We start from the raw sequence: 12,605 nt of genomic DNA, 5'->3' as shown, positions 1-12,605 counted from the left end.
GTGGGGGAGATCAAACATACCAGAGAAACAGATTTATGTTCCTTATCGCTCTTTAAAAGAAGCAAATCATACCACTAGATTTGCAACCTTATTTCCTCACAACCCCAGCCCTTCTTTAGCTCCAGATTTTTTGACCTAGGGATATGAATGTATAGCTCATTCCTCCCGGGTCTTTGCAAGAGTAGCTTCAGTCATGCTGTGCTCTTAAGTTCCAGGAAAATTGCCTGTGTACAAATGAATGTGGTGGCTGAACGTGCCCCGTGGTGTATCTGGTAAATAGAGCCCTCCTCGAGGAGGTCAAGGTCTCTGACAGGTATTCTGCTTTGTTTAATTATGGTTCCCTTGAGCAATTGCTGCCATTTCTCTGGCTTTGGTAATATGCCCTTTGACGAATTGTCTTTGCTGGTTATTTGTGCACCTTCCTAGACCCACTGTATGTAATGTTAGCCTAAAGCATCAATGCATTTTGGACCATGCTCTCTAACTGGCCTCTCTGTTCTTTCATTTTGGCCAATCCCTGCAGCAGCAACTACTATAATCTCGGGATTTGGCAGAGCCCGTGCCCCAGTGCACAGGCTACCAGTGCGAGTCGATCCCGTTGCTTGCCCTTTACATGCACACTGTGCCACTGCAGCACGGCCGAGCTGGCGCCGTCACTGCTGCTGTGCTTACTCTGGGGAAATTGCTCATTCATGTGTCTGAAGAACCTTGTATTTATTTAAGGCCATAAACTGGATCCCCTAACAATTAACACACAGGACATGAAGAGGTTAGTGGGAGCCCAGCTAGTTATCTGCGCTGGTGTGAAACCCCAATAAGCATGTGAGTAGTGTACGTTGCCAGAGATTTCAGAAAAGATGAATTGCATTTTGAACTGCAGCGGGCTGACCGTAAATGTGACAGTAAGGTTTTCATCTCCTTATAAAACATATTGAGCGTAGTTTCTGTCATGAGATAGATCTTGTTATTGTGGTCTCGGTGGGCACAAGTCACGAGGCACACTTTCATGTTAGCGGGTTGGATTAAATTGTGCTTGATGAGAACAGATTGATACTTTGATTAACTGCATTGCTTTACAATTCGTGGTGACTTCTCTGCTGAGCTTTGATAAAGCTATCTGCTTAAGTGTAAAACATCTCCCACCCGCACACGGAAGGCAGTGTCTTTGCAGATACTGGGTAGCAAAGACAGTCAGAAAAAAGCTGACTAAACGTGAAATGTTTACTTGAGGTAGACAGAGGACGAGACAATTAGTGGGCTGCAGCATCAGAACATGGAAGAACAAATGAAGGAGAAGGCTAGGTGTTAATATAGTTTAATGCGTTAAAAAAGTGTTAAATTGTTAATGTAGTTTTCTTGCTAATAGAACTTTTGCGAGTAGTCCTTAAGCAAGGCCAGGACTCTCCGATGCAGTGGCTTTTAACCACTATTTTCCCAGTTACCCACTCTGGTTCCAGTTCTCCACTTACCACAAGCAGGATGAATCCTATAATGCAGCGACTGTTTTCCTCTGAAATAGTCTTGTTAGTAAAATTTACACCCTCTCTTGGATCATAGCCTCTAAAGAAAAGCTGACAAATTTATGCAGAAAGCCTTCTTTTTGATCAAAAATAAACAAACCTTGAACAAGGTCTCTTTTAAGCTGGAACTAAGTTGAGGCTTGCTAAAATTTGCCACTCATTTTTCGCCTGCTCTCCCTCATCCACTTATCAGAGACTGCAGAAAAGTGATTGTATAGCTATGCTTAAAACCATATAATTTCCCTCTGCTTCTTTGAAGTTGTCTAATTTCAAGCCCCTTTATGCCACACTGATCCATGAAAATGTTGTTGTATTTGCTGTTTCTTTCACTTCCATTAAGGCTTCTTATCCAGCTCTCTATTGTCTCTGGATTGACAGAGATGGGCAGCTTTGGCCAGCAGGACAAAAGCGTGCAGAATCCACTACCAGCAGTACAGTTGCACTCGAGAACTGTTGGAGAACACACCAGCTTAGAGATTCATCAGAAAACAACGTTAATGATTAAACAGGGGTGCCTAGCAGCATATTTTGAGTCTGTGTTGCCATGCTATATTAGGCTGTACATCTTCTGTCTGTATGGTGTGCATTGCCTGGTACACCCCGATCCTGCAAACTTCTGTGCTACTTTTTTAAATTCAAAAGTGAAACTTCTGAGGGGATGTTTCAGAGGGAGTGGGCTTGACAAGAGATGATTCTCAGCTGGGCTGTTCTTCCAGTGTACTTGGCAATAAAATAAGTACTTTTGATTGGGGAGTTCAGCCCTATAATCAGCTGTGGAAAAAGGGTTGATGATTTACAGGCTTCTGAAGGAAAACTGAAAGCAAGTATCCCCTGCAAGTCCAACAGCTAGGTCTCAAAATCATAGTTAATCTAAAGCTTCTCGGTGTAGTTATGACTGCTGCTTTTTTATTTTTTATTTTAAAAAAGGCAAATCAGTTAGCTTGTGCTAAAGATTTCTGCTCTCTTCCTTCCATCCTCATTTACTTACCAGAGAGTCCACAGAAGTGGTTACAGATCTAGGTTTGTGACTGTACAAGTTTCTCTGCTGCTGCTCAGGGAAAACATAGGTGCTTGTTAACATCCTGCTTGTATATGTAACAGTTAACCGTATTTGCAGAAAAAAAGAAAACCCAACAAACTAAATAAACCCCCATTGAAAGGTGTTTAATAGAAACCCAACAAAAGCTTTTGAAATGACGTAATTTTGTTCAATTACTCAAAAAATATAGGAAGATCTTAGGGGAATTTGACTTGTCTGTGTGAAAGTCAGTTCCTCATGTATGTGATGCGCTTCCCATTCCACATTGGGATTGTTACGTACATAAAACTTTGGCTGTAGGTGTGGGAACCTTGTGTAGGAGAATAAAGATTAGAGACAAAAGTCTTGTCAGTTTAGGCAATTACAATAGCTCTAGAAGGCATATGTAAGTGGACTTTGCCTTTTAATAATGATAAATGACTGTTTAGTAGGATGTGCTTGAATTATGGAAAGATTTACCTGCTAAGAAGGTTTTGATATTGTATAGCAGGCTGAAAATATTAAACTGAGCAATGGGTTTTGAAAGTTGAATTTTGGATGGACTGCAGGAGAGGTGTATTTCCACTTGTCAGGTCTGGTAATTGATGGAGTAATACCTGGAATTGGATTTAGTGGATAGGAAAGGCTAAATTATTGTAGTATTTCAACCCTGAAGTGATTAAAATAGACCATTATTTTTGTCTGTAGTGGTAACTGAGTTCATTTCTACCCTTTCCTCCGTGATTGGTGTTTATAAATTTTCATTTTCCCAAATTTGCACTCAATATAATCAGGTTATTTGTCATTTCGCCTTGCAAAATAATCATGAAAACTACCAATCCCGTGGAAAAACCTACTTGCCACAACTGTGGTGAACATATTCTTTGTAGTGCCACTGTAACTAGAGCAAACTAACTTTAGGTAGATATGTATCTTCAAAGATAACATATCTTCCAATTTAATTATTTTCCTTTTTCAAATTGTACACTGTTTTTAGGATCTGTTCTGTGACCACTTGTCAAAAGGCTGTATGTGCTTTTTGAAACAGTATTACCAACTCTGAATTCTTTGAAGCCTGAACAATCTATCAGTGTTTTGTCTTACTAAAGAAATCCTGATATCCCAAGACACTTTCCAGACTGGAAATATTTGCTTCCTTAAGAGAATTGATTTGATTTTAGAAATGTTACTGTACATTGCAGTCTTGCTTGCTGCTGTCTAGTTACTTTTAAATTAGAGATAATTAAAAGGCCATAGTATTTGCTGCTGTGAGGGGAAGGTCTGTATTCTCTCACCACTCTTAAATTTCGGATTCAATAGCTGAGCTGAATGCAAGCAAACTTAGCCATGGTCAAGTTAACATTTGCTGCAGACAAGCTGATTTGTTTTCAGCTAGTAATTTAAATTTGGTAGTTTTGCTCTTCATTCCGTGCTTCACACAATCTGTTTATAATGACTGTGCGGTAGGAGTGAGCATTCCAAATAAACTGGTTCTGATTGAATTTTAATGTCTGAGAGGTTACTATTCATCACCAAGGGATGAATGATCTTTTTCACAATTCTTTGTTATTAAAGATTTAAATGGCTTCAATCTCGTGACATATGTATGTGCAATCTACTGGTAAGTGCAGTTTTTTGTTAGAGTGCATAAATGTAGGAGGTGAATTTGCTGTTTTACGGTCTTTGTCACTTGTGTACTTCTAAAGATCTTCATCTAGCAATGGGGTAGCATTTGTGCAGGTAATAAAACACATCTCATAAATGGATTGGGCAAGCTGCATGCAATAGCAATTTGAGGGAACCTTCCTAAAATTTTCCCGTGGTTGGTAGTACAGGCGTTTCTAAATGCCCATACAAGCGCAGACAGTAGTGGGGATCTGCTTGGGCAGTGAGCTTTTAACAGAGGTGGGACTTCAGTGTTCAGGAGCACAGAGGTGGTTATAAATTCTTACATAAATGTTAGTCGTGAAGTAGGTCTTGTGTGGAAAGGGAATTTTCAGTCTGCACACACAAATGTAACTGGCTCTGTTGCTGGAGCTCTTGGTATGTTGCTGTGTTTTGAATGTGTGGTGAGAGATGTACCATCAAACAGCACCTCGCTGCTGGTGCGTGCTTGGATGTCCTTTTTTCTGTATGTCTGTGCTGAGCCACTCCTGCGCTTTAGGCCTTCTTATAGCTGCAGAGAAGTAGAGCAACGTTGCAGGAGTCTGTAATGATCAAAGTACGAGTATGGCACCTCTACCCTCCAAACCCATGTTTTGATAGCTACAAGATAGAAGTAGTAAAAGTGTCTTTCCCTCTTTTTTATAAGAGGGTCTGATGGGGAGGGAATGCATGCTGCTGGGAACTGGAGGAGTGGAGGGTGAGGCTGGTTAGGCATGATGCATGAGAAAGAAAAGCTGTGAAGGTTAGGGAGGACAGAGAATTAGAACAGGTTGGACAAGAAGAGAAGGTGAAAGGTTTTAGATTGCTTGTGTATGTTACATCCTAGAGCTTTGCATGTATCTCAAGTGTCTTACGTCACCAGCCTTTGATTTTTATTGGCAGACTTGAAGAAAGCCATGATCTCCCTTAAAGCTGTTTGCTAGATTAAATAGTAGAGGCTGACCTGAAGTTTCTGATTCTACTCTCAGAATCATAATGATGGTAATCTGTCATGTGATAGCGAGATGTGTAATAGCAGTTTCTTCTGTTTAAATTCTTCAACAAGTGCAAACTCTACGGAAACAACCTTCAAGCTGTAAAGTCAAACAACTCAAAACTAGTAAATTCCAGAAATGAACTTGCCTCTGGTTTGTTAATTAAGTTCTCTTGCTGCACCTTATGATACCATCTTTAATTACACAATCACATTAAGTTTTCCAAAGCTGCTTGCTTCATTTCATGGACAGGACAGATCTGCTTGGAGGGTGAATTGGGGTTGTGCAGTGAAGGGCAGTTCTGCCCAGAGGAGTCTGCTCAACTGCTACAGAAATGGGAAGGTTTGTGTTTGGAGGAGAGGGCTGGCGAAGGGGGAACTGGCATGAAGTGAACAGGTGGTTCAAAGAAGGTCACATAAATATTCCTTTGGATTGTTGGGTATGATGTTAGGAAAGCTACATGCAGCAGGCTTTTTGTAAGTGGTTTCTCAGCATGTTTGTGTTTTGTTCTGTAGATACGTTGAGCTGCAAGTAAAGGTCACCATGTTTGTGTGCAATGAACATACAGAAGGCAGTGGGGTGTCAGCATTGCTTAGGAAGCAGTGTTAAATGGATAAACTGTCCCGGGTTCATGCTGGCCTTTCCATGCAAGGCATGTTTTATCTGCAGAAGAGATAAATTAGCTCATGTTAATTGTGTTGTCCAACAGCGTTTTCGAAATGCATAATGCGTATTTAAAGTAGCATAAGAAGCAAGGGTTGGGGGTGGAAAGGAAGACCCTTATATACAATTGAATCTTGTTGAATCTCAAACATAGAGAATATACATGCATACATGGGGCAAGGGGGGTATTAAGACTGCATAATCAACTTCTGTTTGTTTTTTGTTTGTCTCAAAAATCTTAGTGGTGTAGCCTGGACTTCTTTTGGACATTCTGAATGCAGCAAAAATTTGCTGTTACTTTTTTGACTGTCAGTATGTTTTTTTCTGCTAACAATTTCAAGAATATAAGCAGAGCATACCTGCAGGGAGCAGAGATGTCCACTGTAGAGAAAGATTTTTATCTTTTAAGATACATGCAGAGAAATATCTACTGCACTAGCAACGAATTGCTTTATAGGCTGTGGCAGAAAAATCTCCTAATGTATTTGACTAAGCCAAAGAATATCCAGGACTCTTGGGATCCTAATGAAGACTGGAGAAAGAGAGCATTTAAAAATGCATAAAAGTCTTCCGTGTTGTACATGAGCTGTAGGAACCTGTAGTGCATTTGTTATCTTCCTTAACTGTGTTGGTTTTTTTTTTTGTTTGTTTGTTTTGCTGTGGCTCAAAATTAATAGCAGAGTGTGTTTGCAAAAGAAGAATAAAAAAATAAAGTTGATGGAGGGACAAAAAAAAAGGGGGGGGGGGGGGAACTGTGTAACTTAAATGTTGGTGCTTGAGGGAATAATATGTTCTCTTAAGCCTCCCAAATATCTGTAAGATATCTGTCTTTGTTTCGTTTTAGCTTTTTCCCTGCAGGTGTTCAACTACTTTGATACTCAGATATCTAGGATATTAAATAATGGATGAAAATAAAGTGCCAGTGTTTGGTCTTATAGTCATAGTCCTTTAATATGACATCTCAATTTATTTGACTTTGAATACATGAGAGTGGTTTGTTTTTATATTTTTTTATGTCCTTTGGTTTTGGTTATTGATTGTCCTTCGGTGTAGATACAAGTACATCTTCCTACCTGCGTGTGGTATACTACAGATATTTCCAGATATTTCCGACAGAAAAAATCGAAGTATTCACAATTGTATCTATTCATGGAAATACTGTTTTTAAAAATATAGAAAGAACCTGTACTTTTTTACTTGTACAGTCTATGCAACAGTTAGTAAGCTACCCTGAACAGAGATGCGATCAGAAGGCAAAAACAAAAAGAAAAAATAAAAATGTAATAAAATATGCATACAATGTTTACTGCACGAGCTTGTTGTATTTGAGTTGCACCTTAATTCAGCCACTGATTTCAAAAAAACTGTTTGAGGCTTAAAAACTCTTATCATGAGAAGTTTAGGATGGTCGTTACATATAACATGTTTTAAAAAAATCCATCCTCCAACTGAATCAAAATAAAATAAATGCTTTAGTGATATCTTTAAGTATGTTCTGTGTGTGTGTGTGTGTATAAATTGGTGTACAGATGTGTTTTGTGTTGTTTTTCCTTAAACAGAATTCTGTGGATACCGAAACTCCAAACAGGATATTGATCTCGTTGCGATGCTTGGACATCTTTTACTAAGTACAGGATTTTCAAAGGAAATCCAGCATGGCCTAGATGGTTGACCTTTGGAAAACTTATAATGTCCTCTGGAACCAGTATCAGAAAAAAACGGCAGGGTCTGAGCCTGCAAGGTGTTGACCCAGAAACATGCATGATAGTGTTTAGAACACACTGGGCACAGGTAATGCTGTTGAGTTGTATTGATTTGAAGTAGATTGCATTAATATGAATTTGCTTCAGTCTTGCTTTTGGGGGTAATCCTGAATTGCTGAGGAACAATTTGATCTACTATGTTTAAACATATTAAAACACAAAGGTAATTGATGTTTAAGGTATAGCTAGGCTTTACTAATCACACTTTGAACCCCAGACTTATATCTGAAAGAGAAGTAGTATGACATGGTAATACCTTATGGAAGGTCTAGATCTTCTATCTGGCTTTCCTAGTGATTCACTGGGACTTGTACCCTGTTACAAACTTCTGTGTTTCCTTTCCTTGTCCTAGGTAACACTTGCCTATCTTCTGTAAAGCATTAGATGTATGGGAGCCAAGCTCTATGCAGGGTTTTTTATTATGGACAGATAAAGATTATGCACTTATTCTAAAAATTGTTTGCTTGTTATCAGGATTTTTACTGTTTGTAGGCAAAGATGTTTTGCTCTGAACAACATAATAGAAGATCTTATTTGCTACAGTAATATGAATAACAGTTTATGTAAAAATGATTTATGTGCTTCTGCTTTTGCTGCTTCTGCTATCTTTAGAAGCAAGCCAAGAAATGGCAGTGTTGTTTCTGAGATATTTCCAGTGTTGGAAGAGCCATTTCTCAAGAGCCACCTTCTGTCGTTGAACTGCGATGATGCTGTTGTGTTAGGGGAGGACCAGCTGTATTTTTGGTTTTGCAACAGTTATCCTCCACAAAAGGAATAAATTATGGTGGTTGTTTCACAGACAACGATCTTCACTGACTGCATGCAGAACAGAATTTAATCCATGGGGTTTAAGTGCTGGGATGGCAGTTACTACTCAATCCTAAATCTACAAAGTACATGGACAATAAGTGGCCATTTGCATTTTATACAATGTGGCATGGAGAGATCAACTGTGTGGGCTTCTGCCTCTCTTACAACTGCAAGTCACCTCATGATATTGATGCTCCTGAGCACAGTTTCTCTGTGTGAAGAGCCAGCCCTTTGATTTCAGTCCTTTGTGACTAAGAAGCTTACTGCAAACATCATTGAAACTCAGTTTCCGAAAGCTGAAGGAACCTAGTTTAGGCATAGAGAGAACTTAAGTTTTCTTCAGTAAGACAGGTGGTAAATTTAGGTGCTTATAAAGCTGAACAAAAGAATTAACTTTTAGCCTTGTGCATGCAAGATGTGAGACTTTTGCACCTAGAGGATTCTTGACAGACAGATCTTAAAAGCATAAAAAGAGTTTGGGCTTCTTGTGTTACAAATTTTGATTTTTTTTTTTCCTTATAGGTAAGTGCATATTTTTCAACATACACTGAAATGATTTACCTGTCATTATTTCTTTTTAGGTTCTAAAAATCTTAGAGAAGCATGATCCCTTGAAGAATACTCAGGCAAAGTATGGGGCAATTTCACCTGATGAAGCCAGCACTGTTCAGAATTATGTGGAACACATGCTTTTCTTACTAATTGAGGAGCAAGCAAAGGATGCCTCAATGGGGCCTATTCTAGAGTTTGTGGTCTCAGAAAACATAATGGAGAAGCTTTTTCTTTGGAGCCTACGGCGAGAGTTCACTGATGAGACAAAAATTGAACAACTCAAAATGTATGAAATGCTAGTAACCCAGTCTCATCAGCCTTTGCTACATCACAAGCCCATCTTGAAGCCTTTGATGATGCTGCTGAGCTCCTGCTCAGGAACAGCCACTCCAACGGTGGAAACAGAATTGGTTGTCCTCCTGAACCAGCTCTGCTCTATAATAGCCAAAGATCCCTCCATTCTGGAACTCTTTTTCCACACCAGTGAGGACCAAGGAGCCGCCAATTTCCTCATATTTTCCCTTCTGATTCCCTTCATCCATCGAGAAGGAACGGTAGGCCAACAGGCTCGTGATGCGCTGCTCTTCATAATGTCCCTGTCTGCAGAAAACAATGTTGTTGCAAACCACATAGCAGAGAACACCTATTTTTGCCCAGTAAGTTGTTCCTCTTTTGCTTGGTCTTCAATGTTAAGCTAGGCATCTCCCTTGTGTTCTGCTCATCTTGTTCTGCCCTTTTTGGTAAAGATGTGTTTTAGCATACTTTTTTATTTCTGCCAACAGCTGTTTTACAAATTGTAATGCTATTCAAGCTGGCCCTACTCCCAAATGCAGTCTTGCTGCTTGTTCCTCTATTAGTGCCCTTCCCCTCCTTTGGGCCAGCAAAAGTGTCGTTTTTTTGTTTTTTTTTTTTTTCCCCTGCAGTTGGTGACTTGTTCTTTGTCAGAGATCTGCATATCTCGGTGGCCATCTCAGCCATAATGCCGTTGTGTTATGTTGCAATCTGTTACAGAACTTGGTAGCAATGTTGCGTTGTTAGATCTGACAAATCAGCTGTATTACATGAATGGAAAATCTTTGCTATTAAACAAGTAAATAAGCTAATTTAACAAACAGCATTGCACTATTGCACTTGCTTTTCATGCCTTATCACAAAAATTGATTTGAGATCTGCAACAGATTTAAAACCAAGTATCACTGTGGAGAGAAGATGCTCTTCTGTGCCAGTTTTTGGCCCAAATCTTTTATCTTCTGTGTGGCTTGCATTTTTAGTTTAATAAATGCCATAAAAAACGAAGTGGATGGGAACCTTACATAGCTACTAAAGCAGAGTGCTTTTCAGTGCTTTTACACTAGCATACCTTCAACCTAAACGTTTGCACATGACAGCTATTCCAGCCATAGGTGTCTGTTTCCCCTCAGACTGCTGTATCCTTTGACAGGTATAGCAGAGCCAGGTTTGTAGTCTGGAGAAAGCCTACAAGTTCCAAAGCAGAACTTGTAAATGGTATCCTTTGTCAGTTGTAAATGTTGCATCAAATGTCTTGTGCTGAGAGACTCCAGTTGACCTTATTTAATAGATGCTGCTAAAAAATATGAACTTGGTTCTTAAATTGTCCCTGAGACAGATGCCATTATTGGATCTATGCTATAACTTCCATAATTACATCTTCCAATTAATTAAAAAAAAATCCTTTTTACACTGAAGATAAAAGCCAGCTATATTAACCTTCGAACAGCAGGGAGCCGTGATTGACAATCATTCTAATTAGGATGGCCTCTTGTCAAATGTGCTAAAATCAGACTTTTCTGAACAGTAATGAGACTGGCCTAAGTTTATAATAAAATTTTAATGTAGTGCCATAGAATTAGCTCACTAGTACAAAGTCTTTTTTGAAATTGAGTGTGATGAGCTCAAGGACCGGATTTTGTTCTGGTGAAAGAAGATGCTCTGTAGGCATCAGTGGCATTGCTGTATATCACTAAAATCAGGGTCGCTGAGGCTACATCTGCACTGCAAAACAGGTGGCACAGTCCTTTGATGATACGAGTTACGTTTGAGTGGCAATGTGATGCTGCTGCCTCTGGTTATTGGCTGAATTCATTGATAGCACATAGGATGTTCTGTACCATGCCTTACTGAATAGCGTAGATGTGCTCTGGGCTGGGGCCTGACCATAAATCTCTTCTGCTTCATATGTCCAGATCAGTGCCAAAGTGTACCTGAAGGCTTTCTCCATATTATTTTTTGAGCTCACTTTGTTTAGCAGCTTTTTAAAACTAAGCTGTCCAGAGTACTCAAAGCTGTGGGTGAGTAACCTATAAAGAAGGAAGGGGACAGGCTGCAGTGAGAAGACCTCACTAACAAACGCTGTTGACACAGAATGTGCAGACAAGCTATTTAGGCAAAGCTTTATGATTTTTACAGAGGTTTTCCTGTATCTTTGGTGAAGTAATTTTTACGATGTTTTAACCTGCAGCTTCTGTAACTTTCTGATTTAAGGTATTGTCTGTTCACAACATAACAGGAAAACAACGTTTCTATGGAATTTTGAGCAGGATAGCATCTCAAAACTTCTCCATGAAACATTGTATTTGTAAATAACCCACAACTCAGGCAAGTAGGTATAAAAGCAGAAGGTATTATGACTTCAGTGCCCTTTAAAAGTTGACACTGCACAGAGATAGCACTATGGATGTGGGAAGAAAGAGAATTATTAAAGGGAAGTAACTTAAATGGGAAAATAAGATGGCCAGATAGCAATTGATTATATATTGACAACATATCATTTAACCAAATAATGTGTCTGGGATTACAAATCGCATAGTCAGTCAGTGTCTTCTCTGAGGCAAGACAAAGCACATCAGTCGAGGACATTGGTTTGCAGAGAGCCTCGTGACTCAGTGGTGAAAAAGAAAACGTTGGAGATGTAAGAGTAGGTAAGCATGAAGGGCTGCCATAACAATTGTTAGGAGAAATCTAAAAGGACACTGTTTAAGGTAAAACAATAAGAATGAAACCAATCCTTCTCTCCCACGATGTGAACTCATTCATTTCCTTCCTTCTAGGATATTTTTTTCACTGATGACTGTCATCTTGCTGATTAAAACTCCATAATGTAGACCGTGTGTGTGCATTATTTAATACGCTTGCTTATAGCATGTGAGGAGTTCTGTTAGTAATTTCAAATGGTAGTCCTATTTTTACTACATACTTCTATGAAAAAAATTTAAATATTTTTTATTTAAAACAGAGTAAATTTGCTTCTAATGGCTACTCTGTTTCTCAGTGCTTTAGAAACATGATTTCACATAGAGCTATTTGTGTTGTACTTCATAGAAAAAATAAGAGTTTTCTAAACATTTCACATTTTAAAAGCTACATCTGTCACTTGTTACTTCAGTAAGTTGGACAAGCTAAAGAATTCCCAATTTTAAGACATTGAATGATTGGCAGCTCTGTGCTCCTTGTAGTGGTGAACAGTGTGTTTTGCTTAAGGTCGTTTTCATGTGCTTCAGAACTAAACTTCCATATCAAGGAGAAATGTGGATAGTGCTCAGTTCTGAAAATCAAATTACTTTGCTTACTGAGAGGGTGTGTGCTTATAAATAGCAATTAAATTTTAAGCCGACAATGGAAA

The 12,605-nt window shown here is 39.0% G+C and overlaps 1 protein-coding gene across 9 annotated transcripts in view; it reads left to right on the top strand.

Moving 5' to 3' along the window:
* Positions 1 to 12,605, top strand: part of FAM160A1 (family with sequence similarity 160 member A1) — an 88,448-nt gene that overhangs the window by 41,201 nt on the left and 34,642 nt on the right. For 8 of the 9 annotated variants that reach the window (XM_035324576.1, XM_035324569.1, XM_035324574.1 and 5 more), the window contains 2 exons: positions 7,400 to 7,631; positions 8,995 to 9,621. In XM_035324576.1, coding sequence (XP_035180467.1) covers positions 7,530 to 7,631; positions 8,995 to 9,621 — 729 coding nt within the window. In that variant the 5' untranslated portion in view covers positions 7,400 to 7,529. Of the gene's footprint in view, positions 1 to 4,934; positions 4,946 to 7,399; positions 7,632 to 8,994; positions 9,622 to 12,605 lie in introns of those variants that run through there. The other variant, XM_035324577.1, reaches the window with a different exon arrangement.

Source organism: Oxyura jamaicensis, chromosome 4 (assembly GCF_011077185.1).
Source record: "Oxyura jamaicensis isolate SHBP4307 breed ruddy duck chromosome 4, BPBGC_Ojam_1.0, whole genome shotgun sequence".
Classification (NCBI taxonomy): domain Eukaryota; kingdom Metazoa; phylum Chordata; class Aves; order Anseriformes; family Anatidae; genus Oxyura; species Oxyura jamaicensis.
Note: the sequence above shows the minus strand (reverse complement) of the source record. Positions and strands in the feature narration are given on the sequence as shown.